The sequence below is a fragment of the Protopterus annectens genome, chromosome 7.part0 (genome assembly GCF_019279795.1).
Source record: "Protopterus annectens isolate FY-2018-M chromosome 7.part0, PAN1.0, whole genome shotgun sequence".
NCBI lineage: Eukaryota > Metazoa > Chordata > Ceratodontiformes > Protopteridae > Protopterus > Protopterus annectens.
The window spans coordinates 1,118,558,520-1,118,576,755 of NC_056739.1; the positions used below are offsets into that span (position 1 = coordinate 1,118,558,520).

Genomic DNA, 18,236 nt, shown 5'->3' on the forward strand with positions numbered 1-18,236 from the left:
GCTACCTGCAGGCAGATAACACAAATGTGATGACTGCAACTGTGAATACACTCAAACATCTACATTTATGGTAAGTGTACACAACTGTACTGTACCTTTCTTCTAAGACCCAAAGTAAGGATTCCGTGTCTCCATGGGACCTTACATTAGTGCTTCAGGCTTTAGTCTCACCTCCTTTCGAACCTGTAGCCTTGGTAGATTTGCAGTATCCATCTTGGATGCCATTACTTCTGCCAGGAGAGTGTCGGATCTTCAAGCACTATCTGTCAAGATTTCTTATATGATTTTTCCAAGGATAGAGTGTCTTTGCATACTAACCCATCCTTTCTACCAAAAGTAGTGTCTGAAGCCAATATTTATCAGACTATCAATTTTCCATTTTTTTTCCTAATTTTCAGTGTAGGGGTGAATATAAATTACATCTGCTGGATGTGCACAGACAGTTACGATTCTACTTGCACAGGACAAAAGCTTTTCATAAATCTGATCAGTTGTTCATTTCTTACTCAAAACCCTTCTTAGGGAAACCAATCTCTAAGGTGATTATTGCCCGTTAGATTTCCCAATGCATTATTCAAGCATACTCCTGTCAAGGGAATTTCCCCTCCGGGTCAGGTAAAAGTGCATTCTACCAGATCTATAGCTACTTCAGCTGCCTTTTGGCCCTGGGTGTCGCTGGATGATATCTGTTCTGCAGTTACTTGGTCCTCATCTCATACCTTCATTTCACATTATAAATTGGACATTGTATCCAGGAACAGGACATCCTTTGGCTCCGGAATATCCTTCCATGAGGGCTACCCAGGGGTTTAGCAGCTGGGGGACTCTGTCCCACAGGTTGAAGACCAAATTAAGTCAACTATTTCAGATAAAGAAGTTATGTACTCGCCATAACGTTCCATCTGAGTAGTTGTACTTCATTTGTCTTCAACCATCGCCCCCTCCTTCCCCCTACCTTGTCACTTTGTGCTGGCTGTATATAGAAATGGATACCTCGGGGATGTCCTGGGTCTTGCCTTGGTTCAGGAAACTTGGGTTGCCAGTAGTGGTAAGGTATTGTCGGACTGGGTATGTGTTCTGCATGGGGCAGCAAACTCTATCTGAAGAAGGTAAGGAGATAGGGCATTATGGATAAGGGGAAGAACTTGGAACTCGGATCAGATGCTGGTTATGTGGCCGTGTCAGATTCGATATGGATCCGTAACTCGTAGGTTGAAGACAAATGAAGTACAACTACTCAGATGGAAAGTTATGGTGAGTACATAACTTCTTTTGAAAAAAAAAGAGAGTTTTCATTTGTTCCTTCATAGAATGTGACACAGTCACACCCCTTTCCCGTTGCTCTGACTGTTATCCGCCCTTTTTGAAGGCAGACTGCTTAACTAATAGCTATTATAATTTGATGTTGATTAATTTATTGGAAAAGTGTGCAGTAACTGAGACATTGCTGTCATATTAGTAATGTTATTGGTGGTAATGTGTACCATAAATACAGGAGAAGGCCCATAACAAGGAAAATAACCAGCAATTCTGTATTGGTGTTACAGATATTTTTGAAATTTTATGAACATTTTGTGTGAAGTAAAGACATGAAAATCAAGCAAGAGCAGAAATGCAAATATTTATGGAAGACTTAAGCATGCCGATATTAGCATTAGATAAGGCTTGGCACTTAGCAGTTAAGATAGGAGGAGATAAAAACAGTGACATATAGTCATCCTGTAGGAATAGGTGGAATTCCTATGGAAGTTTGGAAGCTAGGAGGAAAGAGAGTGGTAAATATCCAAAAGGTTTTGTACAACAGTGTTTTAAAAGCAAGGGCAGCACTAACCTCCTGGAAGAAAACTGTGATGGCTGTAATATCTAAAGATGGTAAAGACCCATCAGGCCCAGCTTCATATAAGCCCATTTTAATTTTAAGCCATAGGTATAGTGTTTATGTCCATAGTAGCTAAACGAATGGCAAAGGTGTTGCCATAACTGATAGATATGGATCATTGTGGTTTGGTGGAGTGGAGGCAAACTTTTGACAACATTTTAATAGAGCAATGGACCCTTGGTGGTGGTGCTGCAGTAGCGTTGTCGCCTCAGACGCTGTCCGGTTTGATTCTCAGCTAGAGCGTCTTCTGCGTGGAGACATTCGTGAATGGGCGTCAGAGCTGGTAACTCGGCATGTAAAAATCAACTACCAAATCCAACTACCAATCATTAGCGGACTGGAGTTCCGCTGTGGCGACCCCTAACCGGGAAAAGCCGAAAGACACAAACAAATGATGATTCAGAGGAAAGCAGAATGTAAAAAAATGCCACTGTTATTAGTGGGTCTTGATGAAGAGAAAGCATTTGGCACAGTAAGTTGGGATTCTGTGATTAGGCCAATGGATGTATTTGCTTTCTCTTATGCAATAAGAAGGTTAATTAGGAAGGTATATGAGTATTTCTTCTTGGCTTTTGCACATCAGAAGGCTTTGTCATCTGAAGAATGGTAAACCCTTAACAAAACTAGGCAGGGATGTGCTCTTTCCCCTTTATTCCTTTATTTGTGTTGTATTTAGAGCCATTGGCAAAAAAAACAAAAAAAAAACAAAAAAAAGGGACTCAGAAATTCAAGGGAATAATTGGTATGGTAATCAAGAAAAGTTGGCTTTATTTGCAAGACAATATTTTGTACTTGATGATAAAACCAGAAATGGACATCTCAGTGTTGTGGGACATTTTGAGATGGTTTCAAGTCTTTTCAGGTTATAAAATTAATGAAAATAAAACTGTAAACTATGTACCCACTCATGAATTCTTTTCAGCAATACCTGTATTTATGGGGACAAGATAAAATTAAGAGTTTAGGAGTATGAATTAAAAAGCATTCTGTTTTGGCAGCTAAGGATATGTGGTAAGAGACTAAAAAGATAATACAAAAACTGAGAAACTGCATGCTCTTGTTTTTGGATATGGATTACAAGGTATGGCCCTTTTTAGTTGTATGTACAGGTCAGGCATATTTTTATTAAAGAACAAAAATAGCCAGCAGAAATGGTGGAATACAAAAAGTATTTTAATGTAAAGCACATAACTAGGTAGGGGGTAGTAAGTCCAACTACCTATCTCAGACCGGTTTCGGCTGCAATAGCCTTCTTCAGTGAATTTAACAAAAGCACATAATGTCCATTCAGATAAGTGTATTTATATATAAAGGCAGTTCATTGGTAAATTAAAATTGGTCATTAAGACCAGGTGGGAATAAAGCCCCTAATTTAATGATCCATTTACGTTCCTTGAAATTAAGTAAATCATGCCAACCTGATGTATCCCTACATTTACCTACAATGCAGTCAATGACAGTAAAATAAAAAGAAGAGAATTGTGTTTACAAACATCTTTAAACAAGGCATTATTGGGATGTTTATTTCTAATGTCACTAAGATGCTCCCCAATCCTGAGGCGAAAAGGCCTAGAGGTCTGTCCCACATAGAATGAGGAGCATGAACAAGTGACTAGGTAGATGACCCACTCTGTACTACAGTTAGCCCAGAAGTTGATATTGAAAACTTCAGACATATTGCAACTACTGAATTCCCTCATATGTTGAACTTTGTTACAATAAGTACAGTGGCCACATGGTATACAACCCAGCACTGGGCCACCTCTCAGTGTATGTTGAGTAGAAACAGTGGAGCTGGGACCCACCCTCTTATAGTGGCTAAACAGGGAACCCAATGTCTGACCTCTTCTAAAAGAAAAAGAGCATCTGTCCCTCAAAAAAGTGTAATCTCTCCTCTGCCATCAAAATATTCCATTCTCTATTAATAATGTTCATAAACCCACGTGTGTTGCGTCCATAAGTGGTCACCAGATGAACCAGAGAGTTAGATGGGTCTTTATGTTTGTCCTTGTATCGTAACAAGTCAGTTCTATTCTGGTTGGAAGCCCAATGACGAGCAGTGCTGACAGTACCAGAGGGGTAACCTGTCTCAAGAAACCTACATATTAAATTATCTCTAGTAGTCTCAAAAGTTTGTTGGCTTGAACAAATCCTTTTGGCTCTGAGGAATTGTGACTTGGGGATATTCTGGATGATATGTCGAGGGTGGAAGCTAGTAGCATGTAGAAGTGAATTGTATTCAGGAAATTTCCTGAACACCCGGGTGGCCAGAGTGTCATCAGGGTTCCTGCTAACCTCAACATCAAGAAAAACAATCCTGGATTTATGAAAATTTACTTTAAACTCAATTCCCCATACATTGTCATTGAGATCGCCAATAAATTCCTGAAGATAGATTTCATCCAACTTCCACACCAACCAACAATCATCCAGATATCCTCTCCAGATATCTAATTCATCCATATATATATTATAGAGTCCTAGATCATAACCTCCTCAATGTAGGCCATAAAAAGGTCTGCATAAATGGGTGCGAAAGAGGCACCCATTGCTGTACCTTTCACCTGCCAAAAGCATTGGTCCTGGAAGTAGAATACGTTACTGTTAAGAACGTATTCAGCCAAGCACACTAAAAAAGTAATAAAGCCTGGTTGGTAAAAAAACAGATCTTCCCAACCAAAAGTCTAAAGCCTGCAAACCTGCCCAATGTGGGATGTTTGTGTATAAAGAGGTTACATCCAAGGTACATAGCAGCCAGTGGGGTTCCAATTGCATGTCACAAATAATATCCAAAAACTGAGTGGTGTCCTGGATTCTGGCTTGTATCCAGGGTAGTAGTGGTTTCAGATAGTGTGTCAAATATTCAGATAAAGGTTCACTAATCGAGCCACGCCCTGATACAATTGGTCTTCCAGGGGGACATCTAACATCCTTATGTATTTTGGGTAAAAGATAGAAATATTGTTTACACGGAGATGGAACCAACAACTGATGTCTAACTGCCTCCGTAATGATGCCCTCTTCCTGGGCCTGTATCAGAAATGAATCAATTTTGGTTTTGAAATGACTAGCTGGGTCCAGTGGCATAGCCATATAATATTTATCTCCCAATTGTCTCACTGCTGCTTCATTGTAGTTGAACCTATCCTGAATCACTACCGCCCCACCTTTATCTGCTTGCACTATAACAATTTCTTTGTTGCTCTTAAGTTCCTCTATACACTGTACCTCCTCTTTAGAAAGGTTATTTTAAGATGCCTGAAAATCTTTGAGGTTACAATGTAGATCCTTCAGGATATTAGCTTGAAAAGTGGATACTAGGTGCGACATAGGTGGAACAAAATATGATTTTTTAAATCTAAACCCTGGAACTTCCTGAACAGTGTCATTTTCAAAAAGTAATTTCAAATTAAGTAAACGACAAAAATTGACCACATCTTGTGCTAAAGTGTATTCTGGAACAAAAAAGCTGGGGGACAAAATTAAGCCCTTTATTAAGAACTTTAATTTGTAAATCATTAAGGTGTACAGAAGAAATATTATGTACATTCATACTATTTGTTAGTGTTCTATCATCAGTTGTAACAGTCCTTCCAAACCCTCCATGGGTTTGACATTTTTTATGTTTCCTCCCCCCTCGTCTGTACCTGAACCCAAAGGGTGTGACAAACTCCTTCTTTTGGGATCAGGTGAGGCATCTGTGTGGTTCCCCTCCCCTTCAGGGTCTTTTTCTCTTGGGGGCCAAAGGTTTGTTGCTTGAAAGCTTAAAGGTGACATTCCTAGGCATATCAAATGGTTTACCTCTTTCATAATCTCCTATATCCCTTTGGAACCTTTTCAATTTTTTATCCTTTAGAACCTGTTCTAACTTAAGTAGTTCTGTTGTTAACTGGTTCACCCGGGAAGTGAAAGATCCACTAGATTCAAATTTGTTAGCCTCCATGCAAATAGTTTCTACCTCCTGAATTCCTAATTTGACTGCCCGTTCATAAAAGTTAGCTAAGGCATCCACAAAACCCAAGGACGCTGATTGTTGGATCTGTGTCCATTCATCCGTTAATTGTTCATCAATATTATGTACCAAAGGTTGTACTTTGACCCTTAAACCACGTGGTGTGATTTTTTTTTTTTTTTTTTTTTTATGAGTTGGTAAGCCTTGAACAGGCGTAAATGCCAAACATTGGTCCAAAGACCTTTCATGCTTTTTCCCAACTTAAAAAATGATTCGCATCATTTATCTGGGTCTTGAATCACCCCCCGAAGAATCATTACCCGTATCTGATAAACCTAAACCAAAAATGGTCAAATCATTCATATCGGATGCTAGGCCTTTTACAAGAGGAGTCAACGCCATGTTGCAAAAAACATATACAAACCACCAAAAAAACATTAATGAATCAAACAATTTTGCAGACAGCAAGAATAAGGCTGATATATATATATATATATATATATATATATATATCTATATATATATATATATCCTATCCAAAACCAACCTGTTGGATCAAAAAGTATACATACAAAAACATGAAAATTATAACAATATATTCCTGTCAGTTGGAACCTGATCAAATCAAAAATATATGATAATTATGTATATTGGTGGATATAGAATGCAACCATAGACAAATATAGATCCAAAAATAAGAGTCTAGCAAATAGAGATACAATGGTCAGCCCTTGTGATCTAGACTGAATAAAACAGAAAAATCACAATGCTGCGTATCAAACCAAACCAAAAACCACTAAATGTGGATCTAGAAATGACAAAAATTGTCAACTCCTACTTATAAAATGTCCAAGAGAATAAAAAATAGATGACGTTGATACACAAATAATGATACAATAGCTAGCCCCTGTGGTCACATAGGCATAATCCTCTTAATCAAATAACCACAATGCTGCGTATCATCATAATAGAAATAGGACCACACTAATCAGCCCAGAAAAATGATTCAAAATATCCACTCAATATCACAACCACCTGTAAATTCCAAAAAACATATACCATGGACTCCGTTATCGTGTTGATATTAGAACGGCCCATAAAAATATATGTGGCCCCAATTGTAAAGTCTGTATAAGTTGCTGTAAGCAGAAATGGCAATTTTCAAAAGCATTTATCAGAAGAGAAAATATAATTATTGTAATATGTATTGCAACTAGGTCGACCCCATAAGACCATATAACAACCTTGGCACCACCAAATGGCTATATGTTGGAATACTAAGAAGCTAAAGGAGACCTGGCCCCCAAGGGAAAAGAGACCCAAATCAGTCACCAATACAAGATCACTAAATGAATGCTAATAGGAAAAACCATAAAAATTAAAAAAATGATGATGAATAACATCATATTAAATGCTGGAAGGCAAAATATCTATGGTTCAGTCATTTATATGCATTTTGTAGATATAATGAAATTATGTATCCACACAATGCCCCTAAAATCAACATTGAGTTAACATAATGCATGAACATTTAAACTCTGAACCAAAGTTACAACAAATAGTAGAATGCACAAGAATTATTAGACAAACCATGTTATATATATGTTACATGGTATGAAAACCCACTGTTAACCATAGATTTACAAACTAAACAATAAGTGCTGAGGCCAACCGGCTGTTCCCTTTATAGCAATGACACAAAACCGCCCATTTAAACAGTACATCAAAAATATATACCTAGGAAAAATCCCTTTAGTATATAAATGACCTGCATATTATATAAAGAGCATAAATAGGGTGATAATGCCATCTATGGATTAGTTACTAATATTACATATAGTAACCCCTAAACAAAATTTGCGACATAGATCTTGGCAAAAAATATAATCATGAGTCACACCTGAGGAGGGAATCGTAACTAAAAACTTGGTGGACCTGGCAAAAGCCTGCTATGTAGCCACGAGGAAATATTACGTAACGAAGCACATAGACCTCAAATAATTCCCTCTGCCCCACTGTATAGAAACAATAAGCACAATATGTCCAAAAAGTCAAATCAAACATCCAAAACTGGATAGACTATGTCCATACCTTTAAATTTGACCATAAACACCTTATCAAAAAGGTAAAAAAAAGCAAATTGGTCAAAATGGAAACACAAAATCACCTGTAGTTGTTAGTCCGTAAGTGACAAAGCACATAGACCTGCCATCCCTTGCACAGTCCCGCTGCTTTCAGAAACTGGAAGTATTGATGGTAGTCCCGAAACTACAAATCAACAATCCAAATGAGGTAAAAGTAGTTAAATATCAAAAGTCCAGAAAAAAATGAAAAAGCCCATACGACAATTTAGTCCATGGCTTGCTTGTAGATCCGTTGACATCAGGAGGCCACGAAAACAAAATACAAGAAGTCCGTATTAGAACCGATGTATACTGAATGATACATCCACCAGACAAAGAAAACCCAGTCAAACAACCAAAAAGCTTCCAACCAACTGCCCAAATGTTAGTAAAAATAAGAAATCTTCCACTCGCAAGGAGGGAAACCACCAGATGCCAACAGCACCAGAGGGGAGGAAGAACCAGGAAGCAACGTGGTGCACATACGGCAACTGCTCTGCTGTAAAGTCAATACTTAAAGAACAAAAATAGCCAGCAAAAATGGTGGAATACAAAAAGTATTTTAATGTAAAGCACATAACTAGGTAGGGGGTAGTAAGCCCAACTACCTATCTTAGACAGGTTTCGGCTGCAGTAGCCTTCTTCAGTGAATTTAACAAAAGCACGTAATGTCCATTCAGATAAGTGTATTTATATATAATGACATAAAGGCAGTTCATTGGTAAATTAAAATTGGTCATTAAGACCAGGTGGGAATTAACCAGAGGAGAAGTTGTGGACTTTTTATTGAGTTAAAGGATTTTATCTAGGGGGGTAAGGACAACAGTCAAGTTGGATAATTTGAACCTTCAGTAGAACAAGGTAGTTTAGGATTACCTTGGGACTCAGATGGACAGTAGTCTCTCCTTTGATAGTCACATCGCCACAGTAGTCAGGAAGTCCTTCTACGTGGCACACCTCATCATAAAAGGGTTCTCATCCATGAAAAAAGAGGTCATTGTTCCCCTCTACTCGTCACTCATTAGACCCATTATAGAGTACAACGCCCCTTTTGGAATGTACCTCACAACACATCTGCAGCAGCTGGAAAGCCACAGAAGTACCTCACAAAGAAGATTACTGGCCTCAAACAAATGCCCTACACTGACCGCCTCAAAAAAACCTCCAGCTTTACTCCCTAGCATATCGCTTAGGTGATCTCTGCCTAACATATAAAGCTATGTCAAACCCAGAGCTGTTGGACATGCTACACCTAAAGAAATCCCAATCCCTCCAAGTTACACGCTCTAGGGACCTAAACCTTGTCACCACAATAAACAGGACATGCTGGAGGGATAGATTCCTGTCCCAGAGACTTCCTATACTCTGGAACAAGCTACCCATCTATGTCAAGCAAAGTTCTTCATTAGCACTCTTCAAGAAAAATCTTGATGAGTGGATGGGAAATAGGAAATACACCCCGGGGATCACTTCTGTGTCTCTGCTCGACAGTGGCACAGGAAAATAACTTTCTTGGGTGGCGTAAGCTATGGTACCTTGCTGGCTAGACTTGCATAGGCCCCTGGGCTGATAACCTAGTACCTAACTATGAACCAGATTTGAAGGGATATTTCAGAGCTACATGTTTAAGCCTCATTTACATAACAAGAGAGAAAGCTATAATTCAAAGTGGAAAGGGATGATCATGAGGAAGAAGAAGAGGAGGAAGAAAAAGCAGCTCTCTCTCCTTAAGGAGAATGACAGCTATATGTAATAGTATATTCATAAAGTAGCAGAACATGTTGGAAAAACGAAGCAAACATTCGAATGGAGAAAAGAGATTTTGCTGATAGTGTGACTGCAATTGGGTGGTACATGGAATAGGTAAGAGGGGGCTGGAATGTAATGAAGAAAACTGGGAAAAGAACCAAGTTTTTATATCAAATAACTAGAGAGGGAAAGGCAATAGAATGGGAAGAGGCCAAGACATTAGTACTGCAGGACAGAGACTGCCTTCTCTGTCAAGGATTGATAGCAGGGTTTAGACAAAAAACTGAATCTAGAACAGAAGCGTCTTTTAAAAGGGGATAATTAGTAGGGCACATTAACCATATGAATCAGTCAGAGGTTAGAAAAGATTGGGAAGAGATATTAGATAAGCAATTCACAAGGCAGCAATGGGAGGAATATATGTATGTTGCATATCTGGGAGCCAAAGTGTAGAAGATTTAGGATTTTTGTTTGGAAGTGTTTTGCATAGGCAATTACATACCCCATGCATGCTCCAACAAATTTTTCGTCTGGTAGATGGCAAATGTTGGAGATGTTTGGGGAAGAATGTGGTAGCTGGAAGCACATGTTTGGGAAGTGTGATGAGGTGGCAGACTTGTTAAACTGGGATACAGGATCTGAATTGCCTAGAAATAGCAAGGCCTTGTTTCGTTTAATTCTGGTGGCTGCCAAAAAGCAATTATTAGAAAATGGAAATAGTCTAAACCAACTCTATTTGAAGTATTGAATATTGTAACAGAGATAAAAGAAGTAGAAGTGGGATCTTTAGAAAAGGGTAAGAGCAAATTACATAGAAAAAATGGAAGTTGTGGGAACAGTACATGAAGAACAGTACATGAAGAATAATGTTTTGGAGGAGTGAAGTGTAAGAGATGGCAGGAATCAATTTATGTAATGTTGATTTGATGATAAATATACAAAAGAATACATGCAATGTCTAATGTTTGCAACTGGGAATTTAATGTGGTTTGTTTTCATTTATGTAAATGTATGTTTGCCTATGTCTTAAGTGATGATCTAGTAAAGGTGCTATTTTTAATACAGGAGGGAGTTACAGTCATTGGAGAGGTATCTGTCAGCTGCAGCTTTTTAAAAAAGTGCTAGTTTGTGGCATGGGTATGCAGCCATGCTTTGCATTTCATTTGTATTTGCCTGTCCTCTTGCAAAGGGAATTTTTTTAAAAAACATTTTCATTGATTTTAACATATAATCAGTAAAACATAGTAATTTATATAAGCAGTTAACAGATTTAAAGGGAATTTTTGAAGGTTGGCATGCAGTGTCGACTCAAAGCCTGTCAGCATATTGCTGACAAGTTGTGTAGTGCAGTAGCCTTCTAAGATCTTGTAACCTGCAGATGTATATTCCTTTTGTATATGCTATGTCTTCTAAGGTAGCACATTTAATAAGGGGAACCATGGGCGTTGCCTTTACTTTTCAGTTTCTGCAGGATGTTACAAAATAAATATGATTTATTTTTTATTTCTTTCAGCTTTATTTGCGAGAAGACTGGGAGTACAGTATCTTCTGAGAACCACAGACTTGTAGCCCTAACAAGCAGCAATGAACTGTATTTGTATCAACTGCAGTTCCATGATGGAGATTTCAGTGTAAATACTTCCTTTCATTGCAAGGAGCACACCCTGCTGGAACTTGTACGAGATGAAAATCTTTGTAAGTTGTTCCTTATCATTTATTAATGTCTGCTTATTAGTCTCATTTCTAGACCTGACTAGGTAGAGGAGTAGAGAAAACTAGTTGCTGCAGATTAGTAATAATTTTATAATCAGCATTTTCAAGCTATTCATTCATTCTTTGTGTGATTTACCAGCTAAATGCGTCTCGGGGTTGGAGGAGAGCCAGAACTATTCTTGTACTCAGTGGACGTAAGACAAGATACATATAAATCGCATACACAGCATGCACACTTGCAGGCATTTTGGGGGATATTCAGGTCTGTTACGTTACATCTTTGGAAACTAGAATGTCTGCTGAAATCTTCATCAGACATGATAATTTGCAGACCCTACACAGGAAGTACCTCAACCGAGAACTGAACCAGAGAAGCAAGTGCTGTGAGGCAGCTAACGCTAGTATTTACAAATTTGTAGTAGAAAAAAATTTCCAGAGTCAATAATAAATCTCAGGCGTATATAATTAAAAGATGCACATTGGTTTGACAGTTCATTGCAGTAAAACTGTACCCTGGGGAAAAGAAAAAAAACAGCTAGAAGTATAGCAACTTTGGTGCAGTCATGCAGTAGTGAAGACAGCAAGACTAGAAAGAATCATCAGTCAAAACCATTTGAGATTTACATGATCTAAGGTAAGATGCATAACCAGTCATGTGACAGACCAGCAAGGGGAACAGTGGATTTTCACCTAATGCTTCAGGAAGTTTTGTGTGTGTGGATGTTAACATATAAAAGCTAGAGAGCAAAGACACAAGGTTTAATACCTGCATAATTAAAATATTTTTGTATTGAATATGTTTGTTCATCTTGTCTGCTTTGATCAGGCTGATTTGTGATCTCTTAAAAAGTTGCGAATCGTCTCATCTCCAGAACTGGGGACAAAGTGGAAATAGATATATTGTCCCAAATTAGGGACAGTTTTTAAATACTGGCACTATTAGCATGGAACCTTTTGACATTAATGTCCAATTGTAGGAGGTACAGAACAAAAATTTGAACCAAAGAGTGTCCCTACAGATTGTGGATGGTGAAGAGATGTACACCTTAATGGTGTGTATTGTGTTTGAAAACGTTTGGCCAGTGTGTGCTTCAGACTAATTAATAAATGAGCAACTGTGCATACATCACTGTAATGCAGAGAGTTATAGCTGTATGCTCTTAGTTAAGAAAGCAAGCTCAATCTCCAAAAGTCAAAGAGTGAGCTGCAGTAGGCAAGTCAATGAAATCACTTTTACTGGTTGAAACTGCTTTATTACTGAGGTGAGTAATTTTTATCGTAGCGTAGTCAAGGCAGTTGAATTATTTGGATGGGCTAAAACCTATTTTTAACCATGAAGCATTTTTTTAATCGTTCACTATTAGAAGAATGACAAACCTTGTGTATTAGAACTTCACTACTTGGCATGTAATAGCACTTTTTCACCAAGTGGCAGATTCAAAATCCTCTAAAAACTCCATATTGCCTTAACTATACAATGTCCAAGTCCATTTAAAACTGTTATCATCTGTATTGAAATAAAAGTATATTTGAGTATGAAAAAGTCTAATACTCAGTACTTGATAAGGTAGTATTGTCTACCCTTTTCTTGGCTAGTCCCTTTTCTAACCCTTTTTACATTTAAAAAAGTATTGGCATGTTCTCATTAAGGTATTACATTACTTGTACAGCTATTTCAGAGTTGGCAGGGCAACAGACCTAAGAGTCTACCCTGAAAATTAAATCATGGATTGTTGTTACCATAGCTTGATATTCTGTGCAGTACTGATGCAACAGAATTACTCTTTCGTATTATATTTTTCATTTTTTTTCTCAAAGTGGTTGTCATGTGGACTGCCATACTGACATTTTTTTATCTTCCCACAGTGTAGTATGTTTCCCTATGATATGAACTAGTCTCAAAGTAATAAAGGGCTTTTTTACTCCTTTTAATTACAGTGACGATTCTTGCAATCACAGGCTTAATTTCTGGGAGAAGTGTTATTCTTTCTTTTTGACTCTAATCTAGGCTAAATGTAACATGTTAATGTAAATGGCCCGTAAAAGTTTTTTTTTTTTCCATTACAAAATAGGTGAACTGGTATGGCTTTTTTAAAATTTCCCATATTATGGTCTTAAAATCCAGACTATCCCCCCCCCCCCTCCACCTCTCTTGCTAGGTTGGAAAGTAATCAGTCCTGTTAGTTCATTTGTGGCGGGACATTTGTAACTTCAGAAGCTTGTAAGATATGTTTAAATTTGCTTGTTTTTATACCATGTTTAATTTTCTACAGTTATATCTAACTACTATACTTCACCGGTCAAAAATGAAAGTACTATTTTGTTGAGGTATATTTGAGGTGTAACTCATCTTGTTCTCCATCTAAACATAACCCCCTTACTGTTTGATAGTTTAAATTTAGCTGCTGCTGTTGTTGTTGTGTCTTTCGGCTTTTCTTGGTTAGGGGTCGCCACAGCGGAACTCCGGTCCACTAATGATTGGCAGTAAATTTTTACGTGACGAGTTGCCAGCTCTGACCCACATCCTTCAACAAAGGTATGCCAATTCATGCCAATTCATGCATGTCTCCACACAGAAGACGCTCTAGCTGAGAATCGAACAGGACAACGTCTTACTGTGAGACGACAACACTACCGCAGCACCCCCACCGCAGTTAATGTCAGTTTTTTTTTTTTTTTTAGTCCTTTGCTGTCCTAAACAGGACGTAAGGCTGGATTCAGAAAGTTTTACAATGCTAAGAAAATTGGTGTGATGAGCAGTTACAGACAGGGTGTGTGTAATTCAGAAAACTCAGCTAGGCCAAATAATGTGGTCAGTCATGCTATGTGCAAATGATTGTATTATCAGACACCAAGCATGACAATGAGGCAAAACAAGATGGCAGAATGATTCAAAAATATTTCAATGCCATGGAGTGAATCTGCACCCACTTTATATTTCAGTTATGCCATATGCCAAAGTTCAGCAGGAATTTTCACATAATTATGATAGGTGCTGCCATAGCTGGAGTAAGTGTGTACCTGCAAGAGGCTTTAATTGTAGCTGCTTTGCTCAGCTGTGTGAGATGTCACCCACAAAGGCCGAGAGTCATGCTGACATAGACACTTTGCAACAAATAGTGGAAGTGTGTCTGCCTCATCTGCAGCCCCATGCTAGTCATGGAGTACCTACCCAGTGGATACAAAGGTATTTGTGACATTATATTAGCTCCAGGGACCTTTTATTGACCTAATGGGGACACTGAGAGGTATTTTGTGTATCTGATTTAAGAGTACTCCATCAGTTTCTTGATGCCATGCAGCAAGTGGGGGAGAATATGTGGTTCCCATGTACCACATAGAAGAGCGCAAATACCATATGTGAGTTCTGTGTTTTAGCCTTTTTCTGTGAGGTACTGGGGCCATAGATTGCACCTTCATCAAAATAAAGGCCTCACCTTATGAACTGGAAAGAAGGTACATGAACTGCAAAAGTTATCACTTCAACTGTCAGGTGGTCTGTCATGCACAGGGTATCATGTGTATGGGCAGGCCACCCACACAGTTTTCATGACTCTCACATATGACACACTTGTGATCTCTGCCAACATTTTGCATGAGATGACTTTTCAGAGGGCCTTCTTGCTTGTGATGCCAGAAATGCCCTGGAACCTTGGCTAATGTCATCCATCTGAAATCCATACAATCAAATTGAGCAGGAGCACAACTGTGTGATATTAAAACCAGAATTATTATAGAACATGTGTTTGGGCTGCAGAAGACATGCTTTCACTGTCTGGATTCATCCAGTGATACTGTGTATTATGATCCTGCCACATGTGCTAAAATACAGACTCTGTGTACAGTACTATACCGATGAAGCAGTTATAGCAAGGTGGTCTCATGCAGGGCCAGTAGTTTCCAGCACAGCAGGCAGCAAAAGATGAAACAGAAGAGAAGTCAAAGGAGGAGCCAACAGCAGGGGATGATTTTGCCAGACTGAGCCAGGCAGGGTATGCTGTGGTACTAATAAAGAAGGCAAGGAATTGCATATAGCATTGCAACTTAACTGTGCAAGAGTTATGCCAGTGCACTACAGTAAAAGTGATTCATGCAGAAATACCAGGCTGCACTTACCCATGCATAGGCTGGCTACATTGTGCATCAGAAATGGGTAACCCAACTAACAACGGGGCAAGACACAATTATCACCATTTGCATAGGTGGCAAAGTGAGTACAGGAGTGCATGTCTTTCACAAGGAAGTATGTCTGCTGATGTGAAGAGCAAGAAAAGTACTTTTAGGGGAAGTGTCAGAACTGGTATTGGGGTTCATGTCAGGAAGGGCAGAGGTTCATAGATGTTTGATGTGCTAGGGGCAGTGATGAGGTTGGGTGGGAGTGTGTGCATGGATATGGCCTCCTCAGTTGGTGCAGCACTGTGGCTTGGACTACCTGACAAGGTCAGGGTGTGCATGTTAGGGTGTTCAAATTCCCTTGCACACCCCTGCCAGTGAGAGCTGGCTCTGCTAAGGGTTACTGGCTATACCATGAGCCTGGCTAGATGCTGGTGTGCTATGTGACTCCACCAATGTTTGGTAAGAGATGAGCCAGTATGAGGGTGGCCACAAAAACAGGGGCACCCTCTTTGAAAGTAGTTACATCCATAATAGATGTTGCCACTGAAGTGCTAGCACTGTGGAAGTGGGATCTTGTATCCTTATAGCCATGTTGACAAACGTCTGTGAATGTAGCAGATGACCAGTAATGGGGATCACTCATTGCCCTGCCAGATGACCCAATGAAGATTTTGCACAGTCCAGTGTGTGATTCAGTCTGTCCAATTAATTCCATATCGGAAACATAGGTCAGCATGAACACCCTGAATCACCCTCGCTTTCTCTGCCATGGCTATGGTGGTAGCAGCCTGTGCCTACACAGTGGCCCTGTACATACGTTGGGTTTCAACCACTAACATACCAACCTCATGGAGAGGGCAGTAACCATATGTCTGGTAAGCAACATTACCATCTCCATGCTGGGGGGATCTCCCTGCCCATGACTGCTAGGGGTAAGTTAAGACATCTGTCTATTGGAGACCATCATACTTAACTGATCTATAGTGTTCTTGTCAGTAGCTCTTTCTCAAAGTTTGTGTATCCTGGGTATCCACTGACCCAGAGACTCTGTCCATGGTCCTGTGTAAGGGATATGATGGTCACACTCCCTGTGCTAAAGATACGTACCCTGCACCCCTTGATGTTGCCAACTCATCCCTGCCATTATTATCGGAAGCTGCAGACTCCCAACAACAGACAGGAGTAGTTCCACACTGCTGGTGCTAAATAAAATTTCGCTTTGAACACAGCAAAGTAAAAAATTTAATATTCAATAAAAGTGTGGTCCAGCACCACAACTACACATGTAACTGATAGTTTTTATTGTATGTTTAAAATTGTAAAGATAATACTCCAGGACATACCTGGTGCAGATTATCATGGCAGTTGGATCTCTGATGTACCTATATACCACAAATCGGACAGATTTTATGAACTTTAGAGTGACCAAGAGGTTAAAAGGAGTTGTAGGTATTGATACTGTGAAATAGGACTTTGTACCTCGGGCATCTGCTGTTGAAACTCTCTGGGGCCTGTCCAGCTCTGCCCTAGCATCCACCATTGATCAGATTGACTGCTTGGATGTATATCACCTTTAAGCGTGGCCAGGAACCCCTTCATCTCCATAAGAGGTGGATCAGTTGATGGATTCTGGTGTGCAGTCAACAGCATGGATCATAGCTGTGGGCTTGCATTTAGACCATGTCACAGCTACAGTCTTGACCACCGTCTGCCTTTTCATTGCTTACAGTGTCATTCTAGGCACAGTCATGGTGAGATTTTGTCAGAGAGACAGACTGCAAAGAGCTGTCGGCCATGGAGATGGGAGGGCCTGTAGTACCACCTCATTTTCTGCATCAGTGAATTGGTTTGTAAATGAATATTGATGGCCCGCCAGAGTCAGCATTTTGTTGCTTTGTGCCCTGTTTTATTTAGACATCTGTCTGTACGGTAAACTGGAATTAACCGCGTGTCCCATCTTGGGCCTTACTGATCTTTACACTGCTACTATCCTACAAGGCCATGTAGTATGTTGTACTTTTGCCTGATAGTTGGATATGTGCATCTCTAGTCTTTAAATGTTAAGCATGTATGTGTACTTGAGCACGTGTTCTCCACAAAACAAGCACATAAGTAACTGTCACTGAGCAAGAATGCCTGGCTGTTACAATAGCACTGTTAAAAATGTTGTGACTAATGACGTGCATGGCACCAAACATAAGAACATATTTAACATTACTCTGAATATGAGCTTAGGAGTGAGTCTACCAGCTGCCTTCACAATTCTGCATGCTACTTTATTCAATATACTGTCAATGTTGTACCCCTTAATGCAAATTTGAAAAACAGTACTGATAAACACACAGTCCTTAAAGGCCTCAGAGTAAAAAGAAGTCAAAAAGCTACCACTGTGTAAAGGGATGGATTTGTAAGAATAAGTACTTCCCTTTTTTAAGCAGATATCTTGTTGACATGGAAGTATTTCTTCATGAATACTCTTAACCTCTGTAACTTGAGTTAGAATCCTGCTCTCTTCTGTAGAGCAGTGAGGCTCTAGGCTTCATGTTGTTATTATCATGTAAATCCATCCCTTCTGAGCACAATGATTATGCTAATTAAGGCTCATCTTGTTGTTTCTGAATTGTTCATTTTCTACAACAAACATGCCTGGTAAACTTTGTGCAGCTTTCTACTCGGAACCATGCACACGACTAAGCCCCTGTGG

General features: G+C 39.3%; 1 protein-coding gene across 1 annotated transcript in view; it reads left to right on the plus strand.

Annotated features, from left to right (window-relative positions):
- Window positions 1-18,236, plus strand: part of SPG11 (SPG11 vesicle trafficking associated, spatacsin) — a 2,547,571-nt gene that overhangs the window by 51,820 nt on the left and 2,477,515 nt on the right. Inside the window, exon 2 of the mRNA XM_044077700.1 lies at window positions 11,217-11,398. Within this exon, the coding sequence (XP_043933635.1) occupies window positions 11,217-11,398 (182 nt within the window). The remainder of the gene's footprint in view (window positions 1-11,216; window positions 11,399-18,236) is intronic.